The 12,043-nt window shown below is 52.0% G+C and overlaps 6 protein-coding genes across 6 annotated transcripts; 2 read left to right on the top strand and 4 right to left on the bottom strand.

Moving 5' to 3' along the window:
- Positions 1-28: 28 nt before the first annotated feature.
- POSPLADRAFT_1050373 (hypothetical protein) lies at positions 29-990 on the bottom strand (the record flags this gene model as incomplete). The annotated part of the gene is made up of 2 exons (XM_024479975.1): positions 29-284; positions 341-990. The coding sequence occupies 2 exons, from the start codon at positions 988-990 to the stop codon at positions 29-31; spliced, it is 906 nt and encodes a 301-aa protein (XP_024333768.1).
- Positions 991-1,450: 460 nt separating this feature from the next.
- On the top strand, positions 1,451-2,207 carry POSPLADRAFT_1041807 (hypothetical protein). The gene is made up of 2 exons (XM_024477979.1): positions 1,451-1,579; positions 1,659-2,207. Exon 2 carries the CDS (start codon positions 1,862-1,864, stop codon positions 2,105-2,107), a length of 246 nt encoding a protein of 81 aa, XP_024333767.1. The 5' UTR covers positions 1,451-1,579; positions 1,659-1,861; the 3' UTR covers positions 2,108-2,207.
- A 1,005-nt stretch (positions 2,208-3,212) lies between these two features.
- On the bottom strand, positions 3,213-4,762 carry POSPLADRAFT_1186266 (hypothetical protein; the record flags this gene model as incomplete). Its single annotated transcript, XM_024489210.1, has 7 exons — positions 4,683-4,762; positions 4,608-4,625; positions 4,448-4,548; positions 3,813-3,964; positions 3,601-3,760; positions 3,434-3,547; positions 3,213-3,375 (listed from the first exon to the last, which is right to left on the bottom strand). Exons 1-7 carry the CDS (start codon positions 4,695-4,697, stop codon positions 3,213-3,215), a joined length of 723 nt encoding a protein of 240 aa, XP_024333766.1. The 5' UTR covers positions 4,698-4,762.
- A 598-nt stretch (positions 4,763-5,360) lies between these two features.
- On the bottom strand, positions 5,361-6,974 carry POSPLADRAFT_1186264 (hypothetical protein; the record flags this gene model as incomplete). The annotated part of the gene is made up of 7 exons (XM_024489209.1): positions 5,361-5,744; positions 5,807-6,049; positions 6,103-6,233; positions 6,284-6,405; positions 6,462-6,598; positions 6,651-6,815; positions 6,879-6,974. The coding sequence occupies 7 exons, from the start codon at positions 6,972-6,974 to the stop codon at positions 5,478-5,480; spliced, it is 1,161 nt and encodes a 386-aa protein (XP_024333765.1). The 3' UTR covers positions 5,361-5,477.
- A 538-nt stretch (positions 6,975-7,512) lies between these two features.
- On the bottom strand, positions 7,513-9,946 carry POSPLADRAFT_1067980 (hypothetical protein). The gene is made up of 12 exons (XM_024482252.1): positions 9,820-9,946; positions 9,175-9,761; positions 9,083-9,110; positions 8,933-9,030; positions 8,840-8,870; positions 8,677-8,788; positions 8,590-8,615; positions 8,357-8,540; positions 8,150-8,286; positions 7,964-8,082; positions 7,857-7,901; positions 7,513-7,802 (listed from the first exon to the last, which is right to left on the bottom strand). Exons 2-12 carry the CDS (start codon positions 9,460-9,462, stop codon positions 7,611-7,613), a joined length of 1,260 nt encoding a protein of 419 aa, XP_024333764.1. The 5' UTR covers positions 9,463-9,761; positions 9,820-9,946; the 3' UTR covers positions 7,513-7,610.
- Positions 9,947-10,481: 535 nt separating this feature from the next.
- Positions 10,482-12,007, top strand: POSPLADRAFT_1037192 (hypothetical protein; the record flags this gene model as incomplete). The annotated part of the gene is made up of 6 exons (XM_024477203.1): positions 10,482-10,640; positions 10,718-10,754; positions 10,808-10,866; positions 11,051-11,302; positions 11,354-11,452; positions 11,666-12,007. The coding sequence occupies 6 exons, from the start codon at positions 10,482-10,484 to the stop codon at positions 12,005-12,007; spliced, it is 948 nt and encodes a 315-aa protein (XP_024333763.1).
- Between the last annotated feature and the right edge of the window lie 36 nt (positions 12,008-12,043).

Below are 12,043 nucleotides of genomic sequence, written 5' to 3'. Positions count from 1 at the left end.
AAGCCCGTTACTCGAGGTAATAACAGATTTACACATTGGTCAAGAACTCGCCAACGACTTCCTTGTACCGCTCGGGCTCCTCGAAGAACGTCATATGAGCGCTCTGCGCGAACTTCACCCACTTGACGCGGGGAATTTGCGCGAAGAAGGGCCAATTGCCCACGTCGTGCGCTTCATCGTCCTGGCCATTGATGACGAGGGTGGGGGCAGTGATGTCGTGGAGCTTGTCGACGACAGACCAGGTTCTGAGGGATCCTGTGATGTTAAACTCCGAAGGCCCAATCCTGAGCGCAAAATCAGATACACGACATCACTAGGGTATCTCACGAGACCAACGTACATGGTGCTGTACACCGTGGGATCCTCGAACATGTTCGCGAACGACTTGAGCAGTAACTCGGGCCAAGGAACAAGCGGGCAGACGTGCTTGTTATAGAAGATTTGGGTACCGTCGTGGTATTCCTTGCTATCGGTCGTACCCTCTCTCTCGTGCTTCTTCAGCATTTCTCGAAGGTCCTCAGGCATGCCGTCGAGTAGCCTGTTGGTACCCTCAGCCCAAAGTTTCATTGATGCGCTCCCGCTGACCAGGATCAAGTGTTTGAGCCCTGCAGGACGTCTGTAGGCAGCGTAGTGAGCACCTAACATAGCACCCCACGAATGCCCGACGAGGTCGAAGTCGTCTCGGATACCGAGATAGATAAGGAGGTTATCAAGCTCATCCATGAAGAGCTCAATGGTCCAGAACTCTGGGGGTACATCTTTGAGATGGGAAGATTGGCCGATGCCGATCTGGTCGTAGAAAATGACGGGAGTGTGGTGAGATGTGGCGAAGGAGGTGTGAGGGAGCATATAGTGATGCGATATCCCGGGACCGCCATGAAGAGTCACCAAAGGGCGGTTTTTCGTGCTGAGATCGCCTACAACCTTGTACCACGTCTCATAGGTGACACCATCGTGCGTGAATGGGATCTTTCCGGTAGTCTCAGACATTATAGCGAGCGAGAAAGACGGTATACGCAGCTATGAGGGGCGAGCTGCCACTTATACCGCGGTCAGAGTGTCTTCACCGAGGAGGCCGATATCTGTGGGCGCATGTGTATGATCAGCCCTTAAACGTGAGATCGCCCGAAGGTAGATCAGAATTCTGCGTAGTCGAACGCCGTTTTTAAATCCCCATCCATGTGGAAGGAACGATGGAGGTTATGCAGTATATACATCGTGAATCACGTACATTTCCGTTGATTTAGAATAGCTTTTCAGACCTCTCTTGCCATTACAGATGCAAGAGGACAAGTTCACATGCTCGGAATCTGGTACTCATAAAGGCGTGCCATCTTACGAGTCAGTCACGTTGTGCAGCGCATGGGCTGACTACACGGATCGTGCAACGTGGGCAGAATCATGATGTCCAGCTGAGCGCTGATGGTTGGTGCTGCGGTAACTCCTATCACTGGCAAGCTGATCATGGATTGCCACGATGAAACGCGAGCTAGGCTGCCCCTATTTCATGGGAGGTCATACAAGCAAGGTAGCAGTCAAAATAAGTAGTCCATGTATGTAGCGCAGATGGAAAAATAATCTAGATACCAATATACAAGAGAAGTCCTAAGTATTAGCAATGTATCACAATATTGCGACATGAAAATCGCCAAGCTCACTAGGCTATAGTCCTGAATATGCAGACTATGCATCGGCGCCACGCGGTACAGCCTTCCTTCACCATGCGTCTCCTGGACTATCGAAGGGAGAATTCGTGAGAATATCAAGGTCCTGGGGCGCCATAGTTGGCGTCGATGCCATCGTCGCAAATGAACTGGAACTCGACTGTGATGTTTTGGTACGCAGCGACGGACGACTTGGAATGGGCGGTGGAGTCGGTGCTGATCCGCCACTAGTGGTCGCACGCCGAGGAGGGGGCGGTGGTGGTGCGGGCTTCCTAGCAGCCGGTGCACTCAAAGACTGCTCTATCGGTCGTCTAGGCGGGACAAGGCGCTCCGCTGGTGGTCTGTGCACCCTGTCATTGTCCGAGTCGGATGACTTCCGCGCGGGTACGAGTCGTTCCTCGTCATCCTCTTCACCGCTCAAGCCTCCGCCCGAGTCGAACTGACCGTGCACCGGGCTCAAACTGTCTGCAAAGTGGTGGTCGCCAAATGGATGTTCGTCGTCCGATGAGCTCACATCGAAATCACGCTCGTCAGTAGAGCCTTCCTTGTGTCTGCCTCTGCGCGTGTCTGTTGTGAGGACAGGCGGCGCGCTGGCGCCGACTCCACGCGTCATTGCAGGCGGGCGTTGAGGCAGTGCCGGCGCTGATGGATGCAAAGAGGATGAGAGCACTTCGACGTACGTCGTAGGGAACAACCCGCGCTTTCCTCCTAATTCGCCCATCCACCACCCGTCGAGGACTTCGTTTATCACAGCAATACGATCTCCAGCATGAAAGCTCAGCTCGTCTGTCGACCCGGCAGCAAAGTCATGCATTGCTACGACCGTCTTTCGTGAATCACGGTTCTTTTCGACGCCCGGAGAAGCTTTGGGAACGCGCGAAGGCATCTTTGGCGATGTCCCCATTGTGGAGACTGAGCTCTTGCTCTTGTGATGCTTGGACTTGTGCGAGGACGAAGACCGGACACTCGGTGGGCGTCCCCATTCATCACTTTCTAGGTCGCCCCCGGTGTCTGCTATCTCATCCCTCAGAGCTGCAAATGAGTCCTTGTCCTTGTCCTTCTTGCTGCGTCCCGCGACAGAGCCGACCGCGTGCACGGCACTTGAAGCCCATCCTGCAACGCTGAGCTTGCGCGAGCTCTTCTCAGCCTTCTCCTTCTCCTTCTCGCTCTCCTTCTGTTCTTTCTCACTCATCGTAGTGGCTACGCTGTCCGAGCGCTTGCGCGACGTGCGCGACTGTGGGCGAGAGGGAGGACGAGAAGGAGGGCGGGAGGGTGCTTTGCTACCCGCTTCCGATTTGCGTCGAGTCAAGGTAATCCCTCGGCGTTTGGTTGTATCCTCTTCTGACGACTCGTCATCAGAAGACGGTGCCCTGCTAGACGGTTTCGACGTAGACTTGGCAGAGCGAATAGCGACAGGCTGCGATTCCTCGGGATTGCGCGCGAATCTGTGCATAGGGCCTTGGGGACGAGACATTTCCATCCTGGTGATAAAAGATCTACAAACGTAAGGGGGTCAAACTTCAAATACAATAAAGCACATCTGTGTGCTCACTCATCGACCCACGAAGACCTCACATCTTGTAGTACGTCCAAATATTGCGCCACGAAATGGATTTCGAGATCCAGGAATGCCGTCAATTCGCGTAATTGTGCGACCTCGTTCTCTTGAATCGCCTGCATCCGCGCTCGGACATCTTCAGCTGTTTCCTCGCTGGACACAAGATTCACTGTGAGTATGGTCAAAGCGATGGGGAATAGAACAGACGTACTAGCGTGATTGGGCCTTTGCGTACTCATCCTCGGCTTCGTTACGCTCCTTCTCCTTCTCCTTTTTGCTGTTCTTGATCTTCTCCAACTTGGTCATGGCGGCATCGTAGCTTAGTCTGGGCGGACAGGGATCAGCATCATACAGAGCCTGGTCATCACTAAGAAGTACCTTCTACTCTCGAGCTTCTTGCGTTGTGCCTGGTATTCCTTGATTTCGTCCTCGGCGCGGTTGATGGATGCCAGGAACGTATCCTCGAATGACAGAGCGAAGGTCTCTTGTAGCGTCGCAACTTTGCAGAGAGCACGTCCCATACCAACCAGCGACGTCCCTATGAACATATCGTCAGAGGTGGTCGGCTCGTTGCAGCTGTGTCAACCCACCGAATGCTGAGTCCTCGCCGAACTCCTCACCATGTTTAATCATGACAACACCCAGGGCATCTATCGGAAGAAGCTTCTCGGCCTCATCTAGAGCTTCACATTCTTTCTTCTTGCTGAGAGTATGTTGGTAGTCTTCAGATGCAACATGAAGTCTGCACGTGTTGGTGAGCAATGCATGCAGAAGGGCCAGACAGCAGCGAATACGAGAAAAATACAGCTACAGGGGCTAGCGGGGCGTTGCATGCACATTTGAGGGATGAGCCTCCCGCGGGCATTGTATTTCTCCGCAATGTACAACAGCCAAAAGCCATAGTGCTTCACACTTTGCTTGCTAGACCACAAAACCGATATAGCGAGAACAACTCCCGTGTTAGCGTCAGCCAACTGGACGTACTCGTCGGAGATTTGGTCAGACCGTCCTAGTAGCATGGAGCTATGATAAGGGCATGACAGCAGCAAAGCTCACGCAGCGTAGTCGGCGGCTTATGCCAGTAGCCTGATGGAAGTGCGATGGACGTGATCGCAAAGAGAACTGCCCTCCAACACGACAACATGGGCTAGTCCACATGATATCGTAAGGGTGTTGTAGTCGTGCACGTATCTCGCATTGGAAAAGAATTGATGTCAACGCTCACCTCCAAAGTCCCTGCCTCCTCAACTCGATGTCCTGTTCCAGCTCACGAAACTCGTCCGTCACCACAGTCTTGTCGCGGGAGGAGATGACTTCTCCGGCCCACTACAGTTGTGTGCGTATAAGGCTCGATATATATACGCGCCAGATTAGACCATATATACCTGTTTCAACTTCCCCAGCTGCAGCCGACTCAAACATCATTACGCGGCCCCTCAGAGACTGGCGTAAATTCTCACCTGTTTGCTCGCCATTTTCTATAGCAGTGAGGAACGTGTTCCGACGTGAATGTCTGCGTACAACTTGTCTACGTGATGTGGCTGGAGTCGACGCTGCGGAGTACGGAAATGACATGCTGGGAAGGGGGCTACTCATAATAGTTATCAAACTGGAGCATCGGCGCTAGACGCCAAGACGACAAGATGGATCGGGAAGCCTTCGCCTATTATACGAACGCCAGGTTGCTTGCTTGGGACGGACAATTGCATGGTGTTGTTGTCATGCAGCAAATCTTTTGACGGGATTATGACAGACACAAATTCTTGGACGCCTATTTACGGATGTATACCCGCGGGATCACGGTATGGGGACAGTCGCTTACAAAATTCACAAACAATCTGCCAGTTCACCGTTGTTTATAAACCCACTACTTGAGTGAATGCTTTTTTTTCACCCACTGTGCGCTGGGTGAAAGCCCCTATTTGAATCCACTACATCGTATCACACACCACGGAATAGTGGCTAGTTCCTCGGAGAAGGCATAGCACCCCTTTCGTGATGCCCATGAGACACATTACTCGCCGCTGCCATGCCAGCACTGACGCCGCACCAACGACGCAGATATGCAAGATAGGCAAGGCGGGAGTATCATCGCCACGGACACTCACGAACACATAAGTACATTCAGAACTCGAATTAGATGCAGAACGACCACTTTGGCTATCATCCGTCGGTGCATTTCTGGAAGCATCAATACACATTACACGATCGATAACTTAAGTACAGTATGACAACACGAAAGCACATCTGCTACTTCACATCCCCGCCTTCGCCGCGAGGCGTAGACCTTCTTGCACGGCAACTGCCTCCTCCACCCACGGTAGCTGGAAGTACTCGCTACGCCGAAGGTCTTCTTGCCTTACTGTTGCGCCCTCGCTCGGCCCGCTGCCCAGCGCACTTTCAAGATCGCGCGACTGTGACGCGATCCACGTCTGAATGAAGTTCTGGGGATCATCCGCGAACGAGCGCATGAAAGTGCGTTTTATATGCGAGTTGTTTAGAGACTGAACATGAACTGCAATCTGAGCGGCCACGAGTTAGCCTTCGAAGCCGTAAGAGCTGAAAGGGAATCTTAGAAACAGACCTCATCGTCGAGCTTGACCAGATCACGCGCTGATTCATTTGTCATTTGTGCAACAGCTTGAGCCATACGGCTTTTCAGCACTGTGTCCTCTAGCTTCACATCAACATCCCATGCTCCCGGTTTTTCAGCAGGAGGAACGGCAGGATTAACCGTGTAGTGCAGTATGATCGGGTCTGGGGGTGCCAAGTAGCGATTTACTAGCTCTGGCAGATGTTGGAATAACACAGTCTCGCTACGAAAGATCTGGACATGACCATCGATGAGCGTACAGTCCCGCAAATGGGAAAAATACATACCGGGAGGAGATGAGTATCTGCGCGGACCATACGGCGGTCCACTTTGTCCTGCAGACCCTGCACCTTGATATAGTTCCAGAGTGCCTGGACCACGCCGGTCCGACTCTCTTCCCTGACACCCAAGAGGTTCCCTGAAGAGAACGTGAGCAATGCATGCGCATTTGTGGATATTGGGACGCACCGAGGTCCGGATGGATCTTATATTGCTCCGGTTGCTGGTCCAAATACAGCAAAACCCGGATCTTGGTTGGTGTATCGCCCTTTCGTCGGATCGTAAATCCGTCTAATTGTGGTTGATTAGGACTGCGGACCCACTGCGCGGAGCCAGAGTGATATGTCAGGAATGCTTAACATATAACGAGCCACGAAGACTCGCCTCCACAATATTTCCATCTGGGTATAACGCAGCATCCCTGTCTAGCTCTACAACCATCTGTTTGATTAATGTTGAGAATTTGCGTGGGGGGTTACGGTCTTTCGATCGTTGGTTTGGTGGCTACCAAACTATCATGAGTACCTGCAGTTCAAACAGGATGGCATGTACGCACCTCGAGTAGCCGTCCATCGATCCTTAACTGCCACGCGGGAATACCGTCCCCTGAGTCATGTTCCACCTTCCCCGCTTCCCCCTCTCCTACGCTTGCAGTAACAGGTTGCTGCCAAGTCTGCCCTGAAACCGTGTGGCTCAAGAATATGCGTAAAGTTCGTATTGTCTGATGAGTCGTGTTTCGCGCGCTGAGATCAGACAGTGACGCGGAAGGGTGCTCACGACTCACTGGAGTGATTCGTTGTAGCGCATCTTGGACTTCGACGCGTTTGCGCGTGATAGTCCAGTCGAGGCGTCGCTCCATATCGAGGAGCTGCCGATACATTTGAGAGTCATCGGAGAACTCGTCAGAGCGAAGGAAAGAAATAGGCAGATTCTTGTCTGTAAGCTTTCGCTTCCTAGTAGCACAGTAGAAGACGGAACATAGATGGTTAAGTCGCTCGCTGTGTTGCGCCTGACGTCTGTGGGGACATACTTTGCAGCGGGTTTTTGGGCTTCCATGATGATTCTATATGGTTTGTAGACTGATACGGATTGTGCTGACTGCACGCTCGATTGGAGTCCTCGCGGGAGTGGACTTGTGGAAGCAAAGGTTCAGAATGACGGGCGTCTATTGACAGCCATTTCGGGAACGGGGAACGTGACTGAACTGCTAGGCCTCCCTCCTTCCTTCCTTCCTTCCTTCCTCAGGCTTCCTTCCCTGGCACACTCTTAGCTTCAATTTATCGCCGCTGTATTGTGCATCCGTTTCACATACTGAAATTCTCCATCCAAATACAGGGACCCTTATATTCGTATGTTTCAATGATTTAGAGCAGGCGATCCGCAGGCTGTCCACGCTCAAAACGCAACATCAACGTAATACGTGATTTAAGTGCACTCCAGTTAGACCCACTGCGAATTTGCATACATAACAGCCTGACTCTCAAGTAGGACCCCACTACGCCGGGGTATCTTTACCCTAATTTGTAGTCGCGTCGGTGTAGCTAGTGGTAGCAAAGCCAACCTCGTTGGTGCCGGAGTTATAAACGAAGTAGAAGCGTTCCAGGAACGTCATGCCGTTGATGAACTGCAGACCGGTCTCTGCGCTCGAACCGAGGTCGTTCACAATCAGGTAGACGTAGTCGGAGGTTCCACCGATAGCAGTGTTTAGCTGAGGTATGAATGAGTTGATTATTGCATCAAGATGGAACTGTCGAACACTCACGGAGCGAGGCCAGATCTGAGCATTCGCAGTCAACTCGTACGAAACCTACAACCATCGCGGTAATTGTAAGCACTCTGAGGTGCATTGATCGTTTCAATAAAACGCACTCCGCCAATGGTGAAGTAAAGGCTCTCCAGCTTATCGTATTGGGTAGTTGTAAGCCTGAGCAGACCGGTATCATCGTCGTATGTCGCTCCAGTAGCCTTTTCATATTTCGCGTATGCAGCTGCATGACGAGCGCGAAGTTCATCTCAGCATCAGCTTCGAAATATTTACATGATGCGTTCACTTACAGCTCGGGAGCAGGATAAGGGTGGTGCCGGTATCAGCAATACCAGCCGAACTCGACATGATCGCTGTGTCAGACCCATACGTGATAGATTCCTCAATTCCGACATAGTAGCTGGCGGGCTCCGTGGTCGTGACGGCTCTATAAAAGCCAGTGGCATCAACGCGGTTGCACCGGCAAACGCCATGATAAGCGACCCAGGAAGACTGACGTGTAAGTGATTGTGCCAGTGTACTTGCTTGAGTCGGTACCGCCAAATGTAAGTTCTCCGTTAGCGTCCGAGAGTGAAGTGGTCGGCTCAAATGAAATGCCAATTTCCTGAGCGCTGACGAGGCCCTGAGAGTACGCGTTCTGCGTCACAGTAGCGATACACTCATCCTCGTTGCTTAAAGTTCCTGTCAAGCGATGAGAGGTCAGATCAATTTCCGCAATCTGAGCACTTGCCACAGGTGAGGTCTTCGGGGCCAAGACTATCGGAGGTATACTATGCTGGTCAGCACCTGTGACTCGCGCAGGACAGTGTCAGCGCACCCCAAGATGCCGTCGACGCCATCGAAACCGTCAGACGTAGTCGCAACACCGATTGATTGGCCGGCTATGACGAACCCGGATGCCAGGGTAACTGTGTCGGTGTACTCGTTTCCTATTAGAGTCGATGAGTTAGTTGTCTACATAAGCGTATTGTAGACCACACCTTCAAAAGATCCAGAGCCGTAAGTGACAGACTGTCAGGCGGTCGTGGCCATGAGACAATCACGATTGACAAGGCAACTCAGAAAGGACATACCACAGTCTCTCCTGTAGCCTCAGATGTGCTTGTCTGCACGTAGGCCTGGTCAGCACCAACCCAAGTGTTGGAGCTTCCTGTGTCCACGATGAGAGTGTCTGTTCGTTACGGGTATGTCGTATGTTCTATATTAAGGATCGCTCGACCTACAGTACGTTGGCGGGCTGCCGATACCAGTCTGTGCACATACGAGACATTCAGGGTTTCTGGGATGTTACCGGCATTGCAAGAAAATAACTTACGCTGATCGTATAATCCACAGCCCCGTTTGTAGCGTCGGTGTCGAAGATGGTGGCTGCCGCGCTTTGTTCGCTCACGTAGTTGCAGCCATTGCCTCTGCCACAACCGCACATGAATGACTGTGCCCGGATGCGGTCCATTTCCGCTAGCGTGGACTCGCCAGTGAAGTTGAACCGCCGAGTAAACGGGATGGTGATGGGGGCCTTGTCGCGGACAACGAAGGGGTTTGCTGTCGCGGCTGAGGCAGCAAAAAGACCGAAGGCAAGTGAGGCGAGCATGATAGGCGACATGCAGTAGCACGCTTGGGTTGATTGCCAAGATGCATGGAGGAGCCTTTATACGCTTGTCGCGCATGTCAGCATGCGTGAGCTGCGCTCTATTGATAGACCGGATTACGGGATGAGGGAAAGGTCGGTGAGAAGCAGAATGAATGCGCTTGGGTTGCAGGTACTTGTTACATGGCTCCGGGGGCCGGTCTGTGCGTGCATTAAACACGCTGGGAGGCAGCACCAAGAATGACAATCATTTTCTCATCGACAATGATCGCCACATCATCGACGAGACGTAGACAACGGGCATCTGGTAAAATCTACGTGCTGTGAATTAGATACCAGCAAGAGTGTTAGAAACCATCTAATAGGCTGTACCACGATCAGGTTGTCGGTAAATTCTCACAGTCGACTTCGGGATCATGATGCCCATAATGGTATGAAGTTACCGAGACAACAAAGAGATAACCTCCATGACGTCGACCCGCAAAGCACACGAGCACAGGTGCGCATGGATAGCAGTGAAGAACGCTCCTTACACAGACGGTAGGCTACCCGGCGGAAGTACATTGGAGATCTTCCTGTGAAGATTGCAAATATAGCCAGGTAAAATGCAGCGATGTCCGTACCATGAGTACTCAGAGGCACGCCCAGACTGAAGAGTAATGTCTTGGCCATCTGCGAGACCTTGGCTCGGTGTGCCGTGCGGAGACTTGACAAAGACTCAAAGTCAGTCAGCAGTTGGCCATGCGTGTGCTAGCGAGTTTTAAAGATATCAGAGTGTATCGAATCGTTCAGTAGTGGCGGCGCCACTAGCTGCTTGTTATGCCATTGATCAAGAGTGTTCGAACGGTCGTGGGCGCTTGTTTCCGGGGTCGCTTTAGAAAGGCGCTTACTATTTAGACTTCATGAACTTCCGCATTCTGCTCAACGAGACGACCCTATACTCTACCTATTCTTACGAGGAATTTGCACTGAGTTTTTAAGTTGAAACTAGTCCTCTCTGTGCGACAACCAGAACCATAATCTCCGCAGTTCAGATGCTCGCCGGAAGAAGCTCGATAAACGTTGCATGCGTTGGTACCCGACGTCTCTCCACACTCGCCAAGCATGCTCTGCTATACGTGGATCGCGGGCTTCTTCTTGTAAACAAGCCATCCGGCCTTGTATGCCAATACAATAGAAAGGACGATCGCGAGGTGCGCCCTCATATTTTGCACAACCCGTTTGAGGCCTTTGGCCGTCGAATTGGGACTCCTGCTTATAGTTGGCTTAGCAAAATGCACATAGTGACTTCAACGACTTCACAGACGGTCAGTTCTTTCAGTATGACTACGCCGTGTTGTATTATTTATTTCCGTAACAGATCTGAAACGTCAGCTCTCGCTGGATGCAGACCTACTTCCATTGCACCGGTTAGATAAGGTGTGTCTATTCTGTCGAGTCGCGAAGTGCTTGCTACTGTCGAATCTCTGTCGCTAGCTGGCACAGCGCATAGACCTTGTCGTTTATGCGACCCGCCCTCCTGGGTGGGGCGTGTGACCCCCAAACAAGCGAAATTGAGATCGTTGTCTGAATGTTCAGATTGTACTCAGTGATACTCCCACAGGCGACAACGGGTGCATTAGCATTTGCCTTGACTCACTCACATGCTCAAGATCTGGCGGAACAGTTCAACGCTCACACTGTCAAAAAATCATACCTCGCCATAGTGCGCGGCGGCACTGCGTCCTTCCCCAACCGTACTGGTAACATAAGAGGCGTTTTATATACAACCAACGGGCGCGTGTCATCAGAAGCACAGGGCCAGTGGGAGAAAAGAGCAATTACTGAGACTGACTGGGAGGTCTTAGCGTCGTCTGTGAGCAACGTTACTATGAATATACCATAACGAAGCTTCACGCGTAAACAGCCCGTCGCACCATTGTCACTTGTGAGGCTCTCTCCTTTTACTGGCCATAAACATCAATTGCGTGTCCACATGGCTAAAATCCTGAAAGGCAAGTTCACTGTCAGTTCTCTTCGTACGTTGAGCACGTCGCTAATCACGTCGTAGTCCCCATTCTTGGCGATACCCTATACGCAAGCGCGAAGCTGTCACCCAAAATCATTGCAGTCGCAAACATCCCGCAAGACCACATGTACCTGCATGCATCTAAACTGACTCTATATGTCAGGCAAATAGCCTTGTTACTTCACGCGGCTGACCATGGTTCCTTAACAGCGTTACTTGCCAGAGGGCCCCAACAAACGTCTGCGCATGACGTTCGGCGCCTCGCTCCCGCGCTACTTTGTCCGCCTTTGTGACCGTATCAAGATCCCGCTGTCATCGGAACTCATCCATGGCGGGCTGTGGATCGAAGGCAAGCGCGTGCCCATTGGCAAGGGTGGCCAGACCCCGACTGCGGACGCCACTAGCCCAACAAGCTCGGACGTGTATCCTGAAACGCGCGCTGAGGATGGCAATGTAGACGACATCTTGACAGCGCTTGGCGGCCGATGGCTGGGCCCTGGAACTGCTAGTTCCAAGCCGACGTCAAGTCCTCCCCGAAAGCCACGTAGCTAAGTTGCTGTTGTATGTATGACGGCATCCAGAGTGGTC

This window comes from Postia placenta, assembly GCF_002117355.1.
Source record: "Postia placenta MAD-698-R-SB12 unplaced genomic scaffold POSPLAscaffold_20, whole genome shotgun sequence".
Classification (NCBI taxonomy): Eukaryota; Fungi; Basidiomycota; class Agaricomycetes; order Polyporales; family Adustoporiaceae; genus Rhodonia; species Rhodonia placenta.
This window is presented reverse-complemented; position numbering and strand designations above follow the sequence as displayed.

What these genes read in the sequence shown, in the direction of transcription:
- POSPLADRAFT_1041807 (XM_024477979.1), top strand. Translation starts at nt 1,862, where the DNA reads ATGGGCGGTGGAGTCGGTGCTGATCCGCCACTAGTGGTCGCACGCCGA.
- POSPLADRAFT_1067980 (XM_024482252.1), bottom strand. Translation starts at nt 9,462, where the DNA reads ATGTCGCCTATCATGCTCGCCTCACTTGCCTTCGGTCTTTTTGCTGCC. An exon ending in GGCGTCGACGGCATCTTGGG is followed by an intron (nt 8,616 to 8,676) that starts GTGCGCTGACAC and finishes TACCTCCGATAG; the next exon opens with TCTTGGCCCCGAAGACCTCA. An exon ending in CTCAGATCTGGCCTCGCTCC is followed by an intron (nt 7,803 to 7,856) that starts GTGAGTGTTCGA and finishes TTCATACCTCAG; the next exon opens with CTAAACACTGCTATCGGTGG.